Source organism: Vitis vinifera, chromosome 17 (genome assembly GCF_030704535.1).
Source record: "Vitis vinifera cultivar Pinot Noir 40024 chromosome 17, ASM3070453v1".
In the NCBI taxonomy this organism is placed as follows: domain Eukaryota; kingdom Viridiplantae; phylum Streptophyta; class Magnoliopsida; order Vitales; family Vitaceae; genus Vitis; species Vitis vinifera.
Genome location: NC_081821.1, coordinates 649,551 through 668,595, shown reverse-complemented (window position 1 = coordinate 668,595; position 19,045 = coordinate 649,551). Strand labels below are relative to the sequence as shown.

Here is a 19,045-nt window from a genome sequence, read left to right as displayed (position 1 = left end):
AATCAACATAAGTTATTTGTGTCCATACAATCATAATAGATGGGGATTGGTCAAGTAAAAAAATGTGACACTTGGCATACCACATACCAATAATTGAAGCGATACCATTATTTTGAAAAATATAAATAAACACTTTGCCTGTTTTGATTTTTAAAAATGGAAAATGGTAATAAAAATTTTATATAAAAAAACCATAAAATTAAAGTAATACCATAAAATTTGACAAAGCAATTGAAACAGAATGTATACATGATCACATTTTTCGATATCAACCGAATTTGATTGCCATAAATAAAGGAAAGCGAAAAGCAAAAGAGAACCTCTCTCTTTATGGAGGGTTTTGACTTTTGAGGATACACCATAGCTCCCTATTTTCTCTTTTATCCCATTCTTAAGAAAAATTTGGTCTCCTACATCCAAATTCTCAGCAACAAACAAAATAAATAAATAAAAATTGGGTGGCAACTGGGAAGGTTATTGCATGCTCATTTCAACAACTAAGATAGTAAAGCCAAAAGGCCAAAAGCTTATCTATATCCAGAAAAATGTAAATTTTACTCTTACTTTTTTCTCAGCACGAGTAATCCAAAATTCAAAAACCGAATACCAAGCACTAATCAATGGACACTGTTACAAGACTTCCTCATATTTCTGTATAATGAAGTATGGGACGTGAGGTGTGAATACCCACCCACTGCCAGTCCTCATCGCCAAAGCCGACTAATGAAGCCCTTCTTGTCTTTCTTCATCCTGTTTTCTAGGGATGGGAAATCAACAAAATTGTAGGCAATGTCCAAAACAATGGGGTTGCGAGGGATCGTTTGGAAGGCTGGTGGGAAGGCTTCAATGCGAGGAACACTTTTCACGTTTGATGCACCCACCAGAGACTCGTAGACATCCAGTTTCTCCATCAGAGACGTCTCCACCTGAAATGAATCCAATCAGCATGCCACATAAGCTCAAGATGAACAAAAGAAAAGCAGGAAGAAAATTACTCCTTAATCCTAAATCTTATTTTAGCCTTGCATTTCTGATTCATTTTCAAGGTGTGTTCCATCAAAGGATCAAATGGGTGTCCAAACCAAAAGCAGTAATGCAATTGTAACTTGAAAAAAGAAAGAAAAGAAAAGCTGAAAAAGAAAAAGCAAACCCAATGGGGTATACAAGGAGAGCAAGGAAAAGATTTGGGGAAATGACAATCCTACTTACGTGGATTAATGAAAATATGAAGGCATACCAAAAAGGGAAAGACAGAAAGGGCCATTGCCTCCAAATGGCAGATACTGCACATGATTGTAACTGATGCACCACCAATTCTATGGTATGTATGTTTATGAAATAGTTTTGTGTTCAAGATGCATCTCTGACAATGAAAGTTATGCAAGTGATTCTCATGTGGAGTTCTGTTTATTTTACCAGGAACAGATACAAAACCCAAACTAGTACCTTTTTGTGAGCTCCAGCCAATGATATATTAGAAATTTTCTGTGAGAGATTCTCTGGAGCCTTCTCCTCCTCCATAATCACCGTGGCATGCTCTATACAACTGTTTGATCTACAGTCATTATATAACATCTTCAACCCCTTGATCAGAGTCTGGAAAAACAAAGAAAAGTTAGAAGCAGTCCAAACTCCAAAGTACAGTTTTTCAATTATTATATAGGTTATCAAGGTCAAAATCAAGCATGGAAATTTAATTCATCCTGAAAGAAGCTTTTATCATACACTTTAAAGCAAAGGATCATCAGGAATGCATCCTGTACAAATGGTTATTTGCAGAGTGAGATAATGACATTAAAGAATAATTTGAAAAATAAAGATAGTAAATTCCTTAGAAGCATGTAAATAAGGAAGAATATAAATGAACGCGATTGCATAACCATTCAGCTATTACAGACAAAGCAATCCTCAGTTGCCACAAAGGAAGCCTAATACACACCTGATCATTGTTACTTGAAGCTTGAAGTTTTTGCAGGGCATCATCTGCAAGAGAGCGGGCATGGCTATATAATGCATATGCTTCTGTCCTCTTTCCAGCCAAACTGTATGACTTTGCCAAGTAAAAGCACCTGCCAACAAAAAAAAAGCCCTTTTTAATGAATTTAATATGATAATAGCCACTTTACACCTAAATGTCAATTGAAATAGCATCATTTAGTAGAAATCTTTAAAGCCAGAATTATTGTGATCATTTTAAGAAGCAGGAACACATCATGAACTGTTAGGATCTCAAACCAATGTAATTGCCACCACAAGAAACCATAGTACAACAATACAGCATCCAAAATATATTTCAAATGGTAAATGAAAAGCTACACAAATGACATGCAGGTAAATGTTGGTTTGCTGAAAAATATGTAAGATGCTTTAGTCTTTAAATTAAATGCAAGGCATGATCCAAGATGGAGCTATGTTTCGGACAATTCTTCATGTAGCCTTAACTCCTGATGGTTAGAAAAATAAGGAGTGTTATTATTTTTATGTGGGTATGCATGGTGGGTTTTTGCTTTTATTTTCTTTTCTTTTTTCCCCATTCCTTTATTGTTTTTTCCTGGGTGTTTGTGGCCATGGGACAGGCCCATGGGTTAAGTAAACCAAATCATCATTTCTTGTTTGTCCACTTTAAGACAGGCACAATGCAGTAAAAGAAAAGACAAAATACACAACCTTTCTGCTCGGAAAGCTAAACTTTTAAGAGCACACTCCTCAGTAAATGACACTTCTTCTGGTTTTCTGTCTCTTCCAGAACTAACTAAATCAGAGAGATCAGCAACATTCTGCCAATAGTAAGAAGAGTATTTGCTAAAACTTTTCCATCTAAACTGACATGAAAGGCATGTAAAAAACACAAGACTATGAAGTGATTCTTAACCTGTAATAAAAGATCATACAACCGAACAAGCTCTTCAGGCTTTGTCGCTTTCTCATTTTTTTCTTGCTTAGTGAGTTTACTTTTAGCAATGCGAATCAACAACTGGTTCCGTTCAATGGTTCTTTCGCCTAAGACAGCACTAACAGCCTTATCAAGGCCATTTAAGTCATCTTTCATGTTTCCAGCACTGCCTGCAGTGACCTAAAGTACACAGAACATCAGGAACAGCAGTGTCAAAATATGCAAATGAAAGGCATATTATACAGAGAACACTCCATACCAAGTCATTGCGGATGGAACTCCTGGCCTCATGATATGCAGTAAAAATTTTGTCAAAAATGCCAAGTTTTTTCTCTGCTGGAAGTGAGTCTGCTGCTGGACCATGAAGATCTTTCTCCAAATCTTGAGCTGATCAAATTTATGACATAGACCAAGCAAAAAATGAACCACAAAAATTTCATAGAAAGGTAAAAAGAAAAAGAACAAAAAAGCCCGATGCACACAAGTCAAAAGAAGACAATGTGATTTACATTTCACAAGAGGCATGAATAATTTATAACACAATCTTTAAGGCACTTGAATATACCAAGAAATGCTTCCTAACCATAAAACTTATTCTGATCCATTTATTTTGACTAAAGAGGAAAAGGGATGGATACAACAAACTGAGAAACTATTGTTATTTTTTTTTAAATGACAGGTAGTTATGAGTTGAACCTTAGATGGTTTACAGATTTGGTACCTAGATTAGTTTTGAATCAGCAGTCAACAAGAAAGGAAGGAAACCAAATCTGATTCCTTCTGACCTAAACAGCCAAAGAAAGTTCTAGCATTTCACTTAGAAATTACATTCCATAACTTTGTAGACTTCTTTCCAAACATCTCCAAGTGCCTACTCGAACTGAACCCTTAATCCAACAGTCACAAGGTGAAATAGAGTTTTTGCAAAGCCAAGTTGAGACATTGACTCAATTATTGGCTCAATGGATTACCGAACCCAATGACTGGAATTAATATGCCAGACAAAAATGAGGAAGAATATAAATTTAACCACAGGGTTGAACCCAGATGACAACCAGCTGGAAAGCGATGATGATGATCCATTATAGTAATACAGACAAATTTTCCACATTACAGATGTCTTTGTTTATTCCAAAACCCAAGGAAGAAGAAAAAATTCTCTGATTTTTTGATAGGCAAATAGACATATATTAAACAGCGCCTAGCAAAGGTTTGTAAAAATTGTCCATGATCTGGCCGCATCACAAGACTACAAATACCAAAAACCCCCAAAGGGCCCCAACATGAACCTTGTTCCAATACATAGAAAAGCATTTAAAAAATAAATCCTAAAGATTTTGTATGACAACCACCAGCACAACCATAGTCGCATAGAACTTCAGGTGAGTTTTAGCCACCTCATATCCATGCCAGACTTCTATCCAAGTTGGTGCCTACTAGTTATTCACTGGTAGGTTCAACTTCATACAATGTACATATTTTTTTCCAAATTGGAATCAACACCAAAAGTTGTCCTTGAAGAATAGACACTTCTTCTTCAGTCAGTCTGACAAAAATCACATGCAGCCCGCTTGTGGTTCTAGCAGTTCACTATTGCAGTAGTTACATGTCAGATACAACACATTTCAGTCTATTTTTAAGACAATTTGGGTTGGTGACCACAATTTTTCTTGATTTATTGCTTATAGCTTTGCCTAAATCAGCATCCACAAAGTCACTATGTCCTCTGAACTGTAACTTTTAACTGAAAGATCACAAGCTGCTCAACTAGACTTAAAAACTTGCAAGCAATCCTAGTTTTGTGTGTGAGAGCAAGAGAGAGATGTGCAGCTGTTAGCATAAACAACCAATCAGAAAATCTGAGGTACTACCACATGAAACAAATGCATTCAATGAGGACAAAGTCACAAGAGATGTTCATAAATGGTTAACAATATATTGATTTATGATGGATATATGACCTGTTTGTTCTCGTATTAAAAGATTGACCACTGACCTTTCAAAATGGAAACCCGAGTTTTCGCATTAGAAATTGGAAATCTGTGACCAAGCCAATGAAACTCTGTCATAGATGCAGCCTGTTGAGACCTTGCCTCTGCCATAACAGCCTGCAAATCAAGAAGTAACAAAATCTTGAATCCAAATTTATACTGAAATACAAAATAAAACTAAATAATAATAATAATAATAATAGAGGGTTTGTGAGAAAAAGACGCAAGAAGGCTTGGCAAATGGCGCCTTTATGTATTTTTTGGTCAGTTTGGAAGAAGAGAAATAGGTTAGCGTTTGGGGATGAGGACCTTTCGCTTCAAAGGTTGAAATATTCTTTTGTATGTAATCTTTGGTTTTGGGTCAGGGGTTCCCTAGCAGAGAGTCATTATTCTCTTGTAAGTTTTGTAGACTGGATAGGCTCCTAGTTAGGGAAGGTGGTGTGTATACTCCCTGTATACTTAGAGGGCACCGGTTTTTGGTGTTTCCTCTTTTCGTTTAATATACTTCTTTTACTTATCAAAAAAAAAATAATGCAAGTCCATATTGCATGATTGAAATATGATGCAGGATCCGTTTGTTTGGACTGATAGAAAAATAGAAGCTTGATCGATCATGAGGCAACATTCTTATCAAAATCGATTAAGTTTTCAGACAAAAAGCAAGTTAGAAACACATTTGCACGCAATCTTCCTACATCATATAATGCAATGCTAGAATGTTGTTTGAAGGTGTTGGTTTTCCTTAATAAAGCGGCAGACAGCAAATCTGATCACTTTTTTCCGCTTCATATTGCATGCCTGGATTATTGTTTGAAATCTAACTCACCTCCAATTTAGCTCTGAAAAGATCCAGTGCAGGCCCTTCCATGTGTAGGAGTTCAGGAGTTAGTGAATTTGATGCACCTATTTTATGGAGGCAATATCGAATACTTGGTTCTAGCTCCTCAACACGTTCACGGCACAAAACTTGATTCTCCAGGTCTCCGTATTTCCCAAGTTCCTCATAGACAGCTCTACAGCATTCACATGGTTAGTACTCACAATATTGACATAGTCAAAAGGAGGAGGAAAAAATCAAGTTTACTTCCCAACACAAACAACTAACTAGGCAATTTAATGATTAAAGAGATACACTGAGTAGCTATAAACAACACTGCAATAAAGAAACTAGGAAGTACCTGGAACTCTTAAAAAGTTTTAGTGCCATATCCCAATTCTGGTCTTGTTCAAACAACAAAGTCCCTTTCATATAGGAGGCATAGGCCTACAAATTGGAAATTGAAAATGGAACAAGTTATGTAGAAATTCATTCAGTAACAGATAACGAGTAGCCTTCTGATAAAAAACTACAAAAAAATAAAATAAAATAAAACAAAAAAGATGAAGAGTATCCTAGGAGCCAATACGCTTGGTTTTAATAATATACATATTAGATAATCATAATAGATTTTTTTTTTTTTTTAAAAAAAAATGATAAAGTGTAGAATATGAAAAAAAAAAAAAGTTTTGTGAAATATTTTTTCATTTATAAAAATTAAAATGTATCTAAAGGAACCAATTTTCTTTTCCACTACCAAAGAGGCCCTATAGATATGAAAAGCAACATCCACACCATAATAAGAGACCCAACCTCAGCTTCTAAAGATGTTTTGGAATCTCCCTTAATTGCACACAATTGTGAAAATAGAGTAGCCCATTTTACTGCCTTCCTCAGCCTACCAATCAGGTAGATCCGTTGACGTGCATTTGGACCATCTGGAAGCTGTCTTTTCTCCATGGCATGGCTCCAAGCTCTTTCTGCTGTATATAGAATGAGATGCAGAAACCTGCTTTGGATCCAAATACAAATCGAAAAGGTTAAAATTGTGACAGATTATGAGGAACGTGAATCTCACTAGTTTCTTCAGTACTGGAAATCTATATATGTTAACAATCAAAGAGAAAGGGATTCCTAGTCATAATAAAATCAGCAATCAATAAGTCCGATATTAAGATTTCAAAATAAATTCCTCATTTATAGGGGTAACAGAAGAGGCATCTTTTACTTCCTAGTTCTGATGTGAAGTTCAGAGATACGTTTTTGGTAACTTCTTTGCTTCCTAAACTCACAAGAACTTCAAAATATCAATTTGAAAATAGAGGAAAATACAGGTAAACTCTTATAATTTATGTTTTATGTTGTTTGGGTTTCTAAAAACAAATCCTCACCTCAACCAAGTTACTAGTGGTATTAATAGTGTGTTTGGCAGTGATTATGGGAAGTGTTTCTAACATTTTTAATACTTGAAAAATAAATATTTTCAAGTGTTTGAAATATTAAAAACACTTCTGAGAATCATTGCCAAACGCACTCTAAGTTTAGTGAAAATGGAGGATTTGCCTTTTCTGGGCTCCATATAATGAGAAGTCTATCCAAGACTTTAAATTTTTTTTTCCCTTCTGCCACGTTTTTACTAGCAATCAAATGAAGAGTGCAGAAAGAAAACGATCTGTATGAGGGAATATGATATTGACATGCAGACGCAAATTTAAAAGCTTGAAGTATGTGGATTCAACACATTTCCATTCTACACAAAGTAACAAAACAAGAGGGATAATGAGCAAGAAACACACCTCACTTCTGTCACAGTAGATTCGGTAATGGATCTTCGGGTGTATTTACCACGACCATGAGTAAATTTCAGAGACTTGTACAACCGCCTCAATCGAGCAGTGCAATACCTCCTGAATTCAAAAACTTTAAAGGTTCAGCTCAATTCACTCAACACTATATCACAATACATTGATCCTCTGTCTTGATCTTGGAAAAGATAGAGCCAATTGAGAGGATTCTCAAGCTATTTTTTCCTTTCCCTCATTTTATCTTTTGCAGAACTTCAAAGTTTGAATGATAAGAATCAATCAAATTTTAAAAACATTATTAAAAAATATGTATAAATGAATTTACCGGTAGCGCGTGTAATCACCATGTCGTAATCCATGCTGCATTTGCGCAGACTTCAAGAGCTGCAGCACTGGACGCACAAAAGGCCAACAATATAAAAAAGTACCCAAAATTAAAAAATTCAAAGTGTGTTTGGCAGCTGAGAAAATGAGGGAGAAGAAATAAGCTAAATTTTCAAATCTCAAATTCTTAACAGACCAAAACATCATAAAAACGCAAAACTTCAAATCCCATTCTTTCCCTCACTTCTCACCAACCAACCAGAACGATACAAAGAAAACAAAAGTTCGAGAAAAAAAAGAAAACCATTGATTGAGAATTTGGGGTTGGCATGATCGGAATTCGATTTTTGATCGTCGATTTGCATATCAGACACTTGGTTTTCTTTCCCCATTAGTCCTGAAGGAGACCAGATCATCATCGTTAATCAATAGAGAGTACGATTCAGAATAGATCTATGAATCTGCATAACAAAAGAGTTCTGCACATACCTGGATTTAGGGTTTGGGAGAATAGAGGAATATTCCGGCGAGTTCACCGAAGCGGCTGGGCCGAAGCAGAGGTAGAAGATGAGACGCCGCCAAGGCAGTGCGCAGGATGCAGTCGTTCGTTTTTTTTTTGGGTAGGGCAGAGTTGGGTTTGGTCTGGCCCACTAGGAATGGGCCAGAATGAATTTTTACCCAACCCCATTAGCCTGCGTCCACGTTATCTGTCGTTCGTTCTTTTTCTTTTGTTTTTTCCTAATAAAACATCGCTAAATCAATTATCCAAATACAAAAAAGGAAAAACCAATATTTTAAACCGTAATTAGAAATAGCATATGCAAATAAATAAAACAATTATATTAAATTTATAAAATATATTGCTAAGTTCACATAAATAGTTACTCCAAACTAAAGTTTCAATATTAAAAAATTAACTTAACAACTAAATGAAAATAATAAACCCACTAACAAGTTATAATTAAAAGTTGAAAAAAATACTAATTATATTTCATCATCTTTTTATAAAAAGTATCATTTTATGAGATAAATAAATAATATTATACGAGTATTAACACTGTATCTTGCGTTAGCTCTAAAAATCCTTGTTGAGGAGGGGCATCCATCGGTTAATCTCACCAATTTAAGTTTTTTTTTTAACTTTAATCATATGAAAATAAATAAATCATTATTATTATTATTTTAAGCAATATGATATGCATATTAAATTTAAATAGTATAAGGTTAAGGATTTAGAAAAATTGGTTATTTAATATGGTATCAAAACTTGATGCAATTTGCATGTTTATTTTCTCATTTGGTTTCTCTTCCCTCTTTGCAATTCCCTTGCAGCATAATTTGCACGTTTGTTTCCCTCTTTCGTGAACCCAATGTTTTTTAAAAAATTGATTATTCAACAATTTTAATGTCTTCAAAGAGGGAAAATGAAAAAAAGAAATTAAATGATTTTTACATATTTGCTCTCATATGCTTAAATTCTTCCCAAACAAATTGTAGTAGAAAAGAATATTAGACCTTTGAGTTGAGAATACTGATTCCATTACCTATATTCATTTCTACTCACATATTTGGCTGTGAGAGCACGTGACTAGAAATATTATTACCAAAATTTGTATTTGAACCACTTAACTAAGGAACGGAAAAAAATATCATTCATCTATGCCTCTCCCAAATATATTCATTCTTGTATTCCTCCCTAGTCCCTCCCACGGTTCATTTCCTACCTCCGCCCGCCACTACCAGACAGTAATGGTGGGAGACAAAATCATATCTCTAATTAACCAGATTTCTTATACATATTGAGTTACTAATTTTTGGAATTTGGATCGACAATGCATATATATATGCTCCCAAGTGACTAGTAATGAACTTCTTGTAGGCATGTAGCTTGACCATACAAAAACATTGCAAAGTCATGTACCACAGAGTGAAAAACTAAGAATCAAGTCAAAAAATGGTATCTCATGAATTGAAAATCCAAGTTGGTGGGATGATGTGCCCGAATTCTGATGATCTTTATTTTGAGCAGACTGCGAGAGAAGCTTTCTGGCATTTTATTATGAGAAACAAGGTTTTTATTCATGTAGGCGGGTAGCTGGCTGCAGGATCAAAACCATGAGAGGAACAAATCAGAAGGTTTTTCAAACACACAAGAGCTTCAACTGCATTTCTTTACCTGTCAGAGATCGGAAGTTAAAGGAAGCTGATAACAAAGGTACGAATTTCCATAGGGCCGAGTTCCACCACCAGCCCTGCTGGATCAACAGCTCCTCCCCTTGCCGCCTTGGCTCCTTGGGGAGAGCCTTCTGCTTTCCACACCAGTCTTTTCTTCTCCATCTCGGCTCTTCCTTGATTGGCAGATAGGGACATCTCCTCTGCACTACTTATCTGAATGGCATGGACAGCCGGACAAGTGATATGAGCAATTGATTGGTTATAATAATTAGGAGACGGTTCGTTACCATAGAGATTATAGGGCCTTTACCTTCTTATTTGGGAAGAGTTTTTTCAGTTCCACACTTGCCATAACTGAGAGATCCTTGTCCTCACCAACCTGGCAGCCAAATACCAAGCAGAAATGCCATTTCATGAGTTAATCCTAACATGAAAAAGGCTTAAACAACTCTTTAAAGTCAATAAATTTGAAGAGGAAACATGGAGAATACCTCGTAGAGGTGAGCCAAACGAAGCAGAACTTTCCCATCTTCCAGCTCCTGAAGGGTTATCATTGCAACATTATCAGGTAAACTGTAGGAGGGATCCAACCCTGAGAAGGTGGACACACGTGGGCTTGTCCATTCCTTTCCATCCTGCAGAGAAGGTAACTGAGAAATTAAGGCCAATGGGGTTGACTTCATCGACAACAGCGATAGCTCAAGGTCTTTCTTTCACCTGCTCAGTGAAGGCTAAGAGGAAAGGAGAGTATATCTCCTGCCCAAATGACCGACGCCATTTAGCACCCTCTCCCAATGGATCAATTCTTAGGAAAAACTTTCCTTGGACCTGTAAAAGATATGTCAGAATATGGAAAATGTCTAACAAAAAGACTCATTCTGTATGGGCTTACAGTCAATCCTGCGCATTTATCAAATGCACAAACAGTTTCGTTTAGTGCCTCTGCAACACCTCTAGAGTCATCATGAACCAACCTCCTATACCACAAGGGAAATCCATGTAATGTATTTTGAAGCTATGTGACATGGAGCAAACAAACTAGAAAAAGGGAAAAGGAACAAACCGGTGGAGCATGAGCTCCAGTTGGCCATCCACAATGCTGGATCCTCCCACAGCTCGGTCAACCAACATTGAGAGCTCTGTGCTGTCGTCTTTCATAAAAATCCCAAGATTAAGCTGCAACAGAAGCAAATCAGATTTTCCAATGTGAGGCCTAAACAAGAGAAAAAAGACTTGAAAAAAAGAAAAGAAAAAGTAAGACATACTGGGTAGTAATTTCCTGCCACAGGTTGGTTCACTTCCAGGTGCCAGTCCTTTCTATAATCTCGAATCTGCAGATATAATACATTGTTTAGGACAATGTAAAACTAAAACTCACACAAGCATGCAACATACCCTCTCAATGAAATCCCGCCCGCTGGAATCTGTATAAAATGTTTTGTTGCTCTTCATGGCGGTTGTGATATCAGCTACAACTTCTTTGCCCTGCCCATCATCAATAGGTATCGGCCCGATCTGAAATCCAGTATGCCATTGAGAAACACAGCTCCAATTAAGCTCACAGAGGAACAAAAACAGAAGTGATGAACTTACTGTAAACTCAAAACAGAAGTGATGAACTTACTGTAAACTCAACTTCAGCATGCTCTTTTCCCTTGTATACTCTGGTGATCTGCTCAAGCATGAAATCAATGGTAGGTCAGTGATGCCTCAAACAATGGAAGACTTAAACAATAATAGGTATGGTAAAGCACCTGAGATATCCATGAATTGATTCTTTGATGTACTTCATCCAATACCGGTCCACGCAAAACAGTAAAAGCACCCTGCAATTTATAGTAACAGCTCCTTATTTTCTGTTGCCCATTGGTAATAAATCATGGATGAGTTAGGGGTCTTGGAGGATGATACATACCTGTTCTTCAGATTTAATGGGGTATGAACCATTTGGCCGAAAGACATAAGCTCCAGAGGCCTTCAAGAGAAATGCATTTCTTTTATTATTTTCCCATATGGTGAGAAAATGATGGGAAAATGAAATCATATGAAAAAGAAAAGGCCATACCTGAGGAATTACTTTTTTGTCTGCACTTCCATCATTTCCAGTATAATACCTATATGATTGTTCCATAGATGCATTGATCTTCAAATTTCAACAAATACCAAATTAGATGGAAAAAAAGAACTTGTAGAGATGGATAAAAAAAAGGTGGGGGGGTGGGGGGGGGGGGGAATGTTATCAGACAACTACCATACCCTGCTTCTGGTGTTAATGTAGCCAACAAGTTTTCCTTCATTCTCAGAATAAATAAGTTTCAGATTTCCCGGCCCAACTGCTATTGTATCAGTTGCAGACCCGGTTGCCTTGAACAATGTTTGCATTGAGGTGGAAGCTGCAAGTGTAAAGTAGAACATAAACATACAAATCTGTGTCAACACCCCAGTTTCCATCAATATTTTTCAAGATATAGAAATTATATGGATAACCTTTTCGATTGGCTTTTGAGATGAAGTAAGTGCTGAGACCAAGAGGCGGTACAGATGCTGAAAATGCAAGCCAATACTGAGGAGTCACAGCTGGAATTTTACCCAAATGTGCCATGACATAATAGTTTCTTATGCCCACATAGGCATTAGCTAAAGGTAGAATCTGTGACTCAATTTCTTTTCCACTGGAATCCCGAACAACAACATTCTCACTGAGAACCTGTAGCAAGTTTGGTAATGAGAGATGATGTAGCAGTGACAAAATGTCTATATGACCCTTTGATGAAGATCATGGAAAAAACATATGAAATATACTCACAGGAATTCTTACTACATCCTCTCTTTTCCATCCCAGAGAATTGTAGACTACGACAACCTACATAAATGAACATCCCAAAATAATCTATATTGGGTGGAATGAAATTTTTATTCACTACATTTCTGCATAACAAACAAGAGATGAAGCGTTATGGTAGAATGCTCCATACCAGGTTTTTCCCTTGGGACAGATCAATTTCTGATGGAGGACAGTAACTTATATTCAGAAGTGGGCACTGAGAAAAAACAAGGTAAAAGCAAGGAAAAAGTAAGGAAACAAATCAAACAAAAAAACAGAAATTTAGCATAAAGGTTGATGATTTTTTGCCTGTTCAAACTTCGTTATTGAACTTCCACAACCTGACCCTGTGATGCAAGAGATTGAAGCTGCAACTACTTCCTCAGCCTGCAAGAAATATTAGGTTAATTGGAAGAAACCAAGGCTAGCATGCTAGCATAAGGGAAGGTGACTGCACCAAGATCAAATGCACACCTCCTTGTATCCTATGGACAGCCGTTTTGCATAATCATCAGACACATGCTGCTTCTCCGTACCAGTAACTGCATCATGATGCTGAACAATCGCCAAAGCATCAGCCAAAGAGTCTGTAGTCGGCCCTGATTCATTTCTCCCTTTAAAGAATTCCAATTGCCTTGCTGCCTGATCATGCAGTGGGGTTCAATGAGCATCAACAAATTTGAAATTCTGCTAAGAATCTAACAAACACATCATGTTTACCAAATAGTAACTGCTCATCATCCTAACATAGCCTTTTAAGCCTGCTCTACTTGTAAAATATCCTGTCCAGTAGGCATTGATACGGTCTGCATATCTGATACAAGCATAAATCAATTCTTAGAAAAGGGAAGATCTTAAGAGGAATAACATGAGTTCAAATTCCAATTTGCAAAAACATCTAGACTCACGGGAAGTAGTCGTCGGTTTTGAGTGGCCATGACTCACTTGCTGCATGCTTTGCATCAGTGTAAATCGACGGAGTCGAGTACAAGGCGTTGACACGCCCATCCTATAAGCATTCCAGACGAGACTTACATTAACAGAGAAACCACAAGAAATTTGAATGCAAGAAAATTATAATGAGATTCCTACGGAAAGTTCACATGGACAGAAAAGTAATACAATATTAGCTGCAAAAGCTTGTGTAATTATGATTTTGGAGGACACTAACTAGATTGACATAATGAATAAGTTTGTCCATCTGCCGGAACCATGAATTTGCATATTGATACTTGAAGTCTGTCCCCATTGTCCACATTATATGATTTGTGCGAGTTATGTTAGCCTGGAAAACGGGAGAAAAATAATGAAATTTAACATCAATAGAATCATTCATGATCCAGTATGAAAACAAGGTGACTCCAAATAGTAATACTCAGCTTACTTGTGCTATTGCAGCTTCTACAAAAGCGTTAACTCGATCAGGGACATTGTAGTCAAACAACTTGATGTTGTCCTTCAATTCATAACGGAGACATAATCATAAAACATGAAGAAACATTTGAAAGCATGGTACTAATTTCTGATCAAGGGTTTACCTGGACAATAGGGGAATCATCATTAACTTCATAGTAGAAACCACCAGGGGGTGGTTCGTAATTCTCCGGGAATGCACCAGCAAAAATCTACAAAAACAAGTTGGTCAGCTGACGAATCGAGCAAAATGAAAGCTACAATTGTATGGACTGCCAAACAGAAACATTACCTGTGAGGAGGAGCCAAAAGTCCTGGACCCCTGCCAGATAACCTCGAGGCTCTTCTCATCCTTTCGCTTAGCTCGATCTTGGTAGTCGATTCGTGCAAAGAAAATGGAGTCAAACCCAACCTGAAATGGGAGTGTTTGAATAAATTTTGATTGATTTGGGTAGGTAGGAAGATTAGCAGTTTGTTCTTGAGATCAGACCTCTGCCCCCAACAGGTAGGCCTGAACTGCAGAATGGCCAAAGGGGTCGATTTGCCAGCCAATTCTGGGGGTGAGATTGAATTCATTCTTGATAAACCGGTGCCCAAGAGTTGTCTGATCGATCATGTCGATGTAATGCGAGGTGGCCTCATCATGCATACACATACCCCCATTTCTGCATTCCACAATCAAGCCCAGATGAATACTCAATCAAATAATCAAAAGAAAGAAAATTTTGGGAGCTTAAAGCCATTGGGGAATGGTTTCTTGAGACACCCAATTGAATGAAAAAGAGTTTTAGATGTGATTTGGCATTGGTACATGAGCTCTAGCTGACCAGAGCTGATAAACTTTCTAACCAGACCCTGGATTATCTCGCTCTGGTCTCCCCACCACCGCTGGAAAAACGCCTGCATTGACAGAGGAATTCAAATAAAATCAAATCAAATCAAACCACCATCCATATTTTCTGGGGAAAAAAATAGAGAAGGAGGGGGACCTGCTCAACGTAGATGAATTTGCGGTCGGGGTTAGAGAGCAAGGCAGTGACGAGAGAATCAAGCACATTCTCCACACAGGCCCCTTGGATGGAGTTGTTGGAGCCAACGTAGTACTGATCAATAGTCTTCAACCATCCCACATCATCGTGGCTGTGAGGAACCAGATGGACGTTGAGCTTCCCTGGAACAACGCCATGGGACGTGTTGTAGGCAATGAACTTGGAATCCCCACATGGAAGAAGAACACCCAGTAACAGAATCAGCAGCAGAGACAGTGGATGTGCAGCCATGGAGATGGGTGGACTTGGGAATGGGATGTGATTCAGTGAGAAAATTGAAGAAAAGCAGACATGAATTGGCCCGATGCTGAGTGTTTGGATATACTGAAAAGATTCATTTTCCTTGAATAAAATTTATTCCCACGTGGTGAGAAGAAATCAATCCAGAATCACGGGATCGTGTTAATGGCAAAAGATCTTTGGAAGTTCGGGCATTTGGATTGGTTGTCCGAAAAAAAATGGGGCAAATTAAGATGACTAGATAAAATCTAAAGCATCAGTCTAACCAGCTTTAAATATCCACCATTCAATAATGAAATTACATTTATACAGTGAAATTTAAGTACGGAATATAAGACCTTCGTATGAATAAATAAATACTATTAAAAATTTTTTTGATTAACCCATTCGAAGTCGTTCTTAAGCGCTTTTGTCATTAGAAACATGTTTTCAGAAGGGAAACTTGTGTTTCGCCCCATTTTTATAATATTAAAAATATTCCTTTAAAAATATTTAGAAGTTATTAAAGGATTTTTCAAATATATATAATAACTAAGTTAATAAAATATTATTCATATTTTGATTATTTTTAAAATGAAAAATAATTTAAAATTTTTAAATAATTTATTTTCAGAATAATTAAAAAATAAATAAATAAACTGTTTGCGTTTTCATGAAGATATATAGAAAAGAGTTTAACTATTTTTCTTTCCTAATTGTTGGAACATAGCGGTAAATATGTAAACCAAATCTCTTTTGCCTATTCCACGTTTGCACGTTGTCTATTGATAATATCATCCACACTCTGCCAGCTGCCACTCCGCTCTCAAGTCTCAGCGATTGACCGCTAAACAAGCAACGGATAGTTTTTCAAGAAAATTATTTAATGATAATATTTTTTTAATTTATTGTATTTAATGCATTTAATTTGATGAATTTCTAATTAAAAACACATTTTTGATTGAAAAGGTGTCAACCTATCACAAAATATTATGTCATTAATACGTATAATGCCTTATTCTTATATATTTTCATCATCACGACATTTTTTTAACTTCTATATTAAAATTATTTCAAATTTTTATAGTATTCAAAACATCTTAACAAATTGTATGCATGTCATATTGTGCTTTTACAACTTTTAGCAAAGGCTTCTTCCAATTTGTGTCAAAATTAAATCTAAATCAATCATTAATATATTAGAGATAAAAATGTAAATAAGTGTTGTCTTTTAAATTAAGCTTTATTCTAAATATTTTATTTTATTTAAATAAAAATTAATTTGAGACAAATTCAAGTTTATGGAGATTATAAATAATACAACAAGTCACACCCGAGTCAATTAAAAGTTGAAGCAACCAAACAGGCCTCAAAGGGGGTGGGACCCAGGAGAATCAAAGCACCAGTATTCTATCTTATCCTAGATTACGATATCAGCACCACGCTCTCTTTGCCGGCTCAAACCTCCGAGCATGGCGCTGTCTCCGACTTTCTCACCCCCTGTTTGTTTCAAGAAAAACACTACGTTCTCTCCAAACACCCCCAAATTCCACAAACCCACTACCAAGACCCCAACCCAAACCCTCTCCGCTATTCCCCCAATCTCCACCGCGGCCGACCTCTCCGCTGTGGCCGTGCCATTTGATGGAACCACTCTTGCAGTCATCGGAGGCGGCTCGGTGGCCGCCCTCGCCGCGGTTCTGTCGCTCACTGACCCGGAGAGGCGGCGGCAGCTGCAGGCGGAGGAGGTGGGAGGCGGGGACAAGGAGGTTGTGAAGGAGTATTTCAACAACTCGGGGTTTCAGAGGTGGAAGAAGATCTATGGAGAAACCGACGATGTGAACAAGGTTCAGCTGGATATTCGGCTAGGCCACTCCAAGACTGTGGAGAATGTGATGAAGATGTTGACGGACGAAAGGTCGCTCGAAGGGGTTACTGTATGTGACGCTGGGTGTGGCACGGGCTGTCTCTCTATTCCTTTGGCCAAACAGGGTGCCATTGTGACGGCCAGTGATATCTCTGCTGCCATGGTTGCTGAAGCTGAGAAACAGGTCAGCTTTACTCCTAACTGCCGTCTTAACTGTCATAACGGCTTGCCAAAGCAAATTGCTTTGGTTGGCGTTCTTGTTTGAAATGTGAATTCTTGGGATAAAGACTATAGGGATGTGTTTGGTGCGTGGGAAATTGCATGGATGTTTGGAGTGATAGAATAGATAGAATAGAGAATGAGAATGGGAAATGAATTCATTTTTTAAATGTGTTTAGATTGTTTACTTCTACACGGTATCATAATTTACCTTCATTCCCAATTCCTCTGCTCTACTTGGTATCATAATTCACCTTCATTCCATCCTATTTCAACCCTAAGATTGATGAAGACATGGGTTTCAAGGGAAAGGAACTTGTATTCCTAGCAATTTTGTTTTAGTATCATGAATGGAAGAAAAGGAAATTGACCTGAGAAATTTAACAAATGTGAAGATTTCTGCCATTTTTTGGGCATTTTGAAAGCACACCATTGAAGTATGTAGAGCAAAACAAAGTAGCATTCATCTTCCCATGTTTGGTTTGAATTACAATCCCAATTCTGCCAAAAAGAAGCGTGAATTTAGGTGATTGTAGCTTTAGATACTTCTAAAGCTTACAGTTTCTTTTTTCTCCCATTCAGTAATGCTTCACAACTTACAACTAAATCAAGCAAACTGATCTAACTTAGGCGTAACCCTTAAAATTTGATCAAACAAATGCCATGGATTCAATACAATATTCAATTTGTGTAGAATTTATGAACTTAGTTGTGTTGTAAATTTTATGCAGGCTAGGGAAGAGCTTCTTAGTGGGAGGGATGATGGCCTGCCAGCACCAGTGATGCCAAAATTTGAAGTGAAGGATTTAGAAAGTTTGGATGGGAAATACCACACAGTTGTTTGCCTGGATGTTTTGATTCATTATCCACAGAGTAAGGCTGATGGGATGATCGCACACCTTGCTTCCTTGGCTGAGAAGCGGCTAATTCTAAGCTTTGCACCCAAGACATTCTATTATGATCTGTTGAAGAGGGTAGGCGAGTTGTTCCCAGGGCCTTCAAAGGCAACGAGGGCTTATCTCCATGCTGAGGCAGACGTGGAGAGGGCGTTGCAGAAGGTGGGTTGGAGGATAAGGAAGAGAGGCCTAATCACTACACAGTTTTACTTTGCAAAGCTAGTTGAGGCTGTCCCTGCTTAGAGAAGAAGAGAGTTTAGCTTCGGATTTTTGCCTGATTCTCACTGCTTCCAGATATGGTTGGAAAGTTTCTCGGATTCTGTGAAGCCTTAATTTTTTCTTTTTTACCTACATTGCTGCCACTCTATGTTGTGATCAGTATATAGTCTATATTAGGTGTTAATGTATTGAATTCCTAATTTTCAAGCGAAATTTTGTTGGCTGTTTACTTCAAACTTCCATTATATGTCCTTGATATCATTTAATGGTTAGTCATTTCCCTGTTCCATTTTGTTGATCCCAGGGCAAGATTTCATGCCCTAGAATGGTAGCC

General features: G+C 37.3%; 3 protein-coding genes across 3 annotated transcripts; 1 reads left to right on the top strand and 2 right to left on the bottom strand.

Moving 5' to 3' along the window:
- Positions 1 to 454: 454 nt before the first annotated feature.
- LOC100262919 (signal recognition particle 68 kDa protein-like) lies at positions 455 to 8,483 on the bottom strand. Its single transcript, XM_002284541.5, has 14 exons — positions 8,320 to 8,483; positions 8,135 to 8,227; positions 7,832 to 7,898; positions 7,498 to 7,608; positions 6,515 to 6,710; positions 6,063 to 6,148; positions 5,711 to 5,897; positions 4,890 to 5,001; positions 3,153 to 3,280; positions 2,873 to 3,073; positions 2,668 to 2,777; positions 1,940 to 2,069; positions 1,447 to 1,596; positions 455 to 926 (listed from the first exon to the last, which is right to left on the bottom strand). Exons 2-14 carry the CDS (start codon positions 8,220 to 8,222, stop codon positions 705 to 707), a joined length of 1,788 nt encoding a protein of 595 aa, XP_002284577.1. The 5' UTR covers positions 8,223 to 8,227; positions 8,320 to 8,483; the 3' UTR covers positions 455 to 704.
- Positions 8,484 to 9,685: 1,202 nt separating this feature from the next.
- LOC100249067 (probable alpha-mannosidase At5g13980) lies at positions 9,686 to 15,780 on the bottom strand. The gene is made up of 28 exons (XM_002280822.5): positions 15,232 to 15,780; positions 15,054 to 15,142; positions 14,733 to 14,907; positions 14,535 to 14,654; positions 14,368 to 14,454; positions 14,214 to 14,285; positions 14,001 to 14,114; positions 13,738 to 13,838; positions 13,550 to 13,643; positions 13,304 to 13,471; positions 13,139 to 13,216; positions 12,981 to 13,046; positions 12,812 to 12,868; positions 12,493 to 12,712; positions 12,262 to 12,398; positions 12,071 to 12,148; positions 11,921 to 11,980; positions 11,760 to 11,831; positions 11,630 to 11,677; positions 11,401 to 11,520; positions 11,271 to 11,336; positions 11,069 to 11,181; positions 10,898 to 10,982; positions 10,723 to 10,833; positions 10,497 to 10,640; positions 10,316 to 10,384; positions 10,007 to 10,218; positions 9,686 to 9,929 (listed from the first exon to the last, which is right to left on the bottom strand). The coding sequence occupies exons 1-27, from the start codon at positions 15,520 to 15,522 to the stop codon at positions 10,024 to 10,026; spliced, it is 3,030 nt and encodes a 1,009-aa protein (XP_002280858.1). The 5' UTR covers positions 15,523 to 15,780; the 3' UTR covers positions 9,686 to 9,929; positions 10,007 to 10,023.
- Positions 15,781 to 16,866: 1,086 nt separating this feature from the next.
- On the top strand, positions 16,867 to 18,940 carry LOC100243913 (magnesium protoporphyrin IX methyltransferase, chloroplastic). Its single transcript, XM_002280836.5, has 2 exons — positions 16,867 to 17,561; positions 18,328 to 18,940. Exons 1-2 carry the CDS (start codon positions 16,983 to 16,985, stop codon positions 18,733 to 18,735), a joined length of 987 nt encoding a protein of 328 aa, XP_002280872.1. The 5' UTR covers positions 16,867 to 16,982; the 3' UTR covers positions 18,736 to 18,940.
- Positions 18,941 to 19,045: the final 105 nt, after the last annotated feature.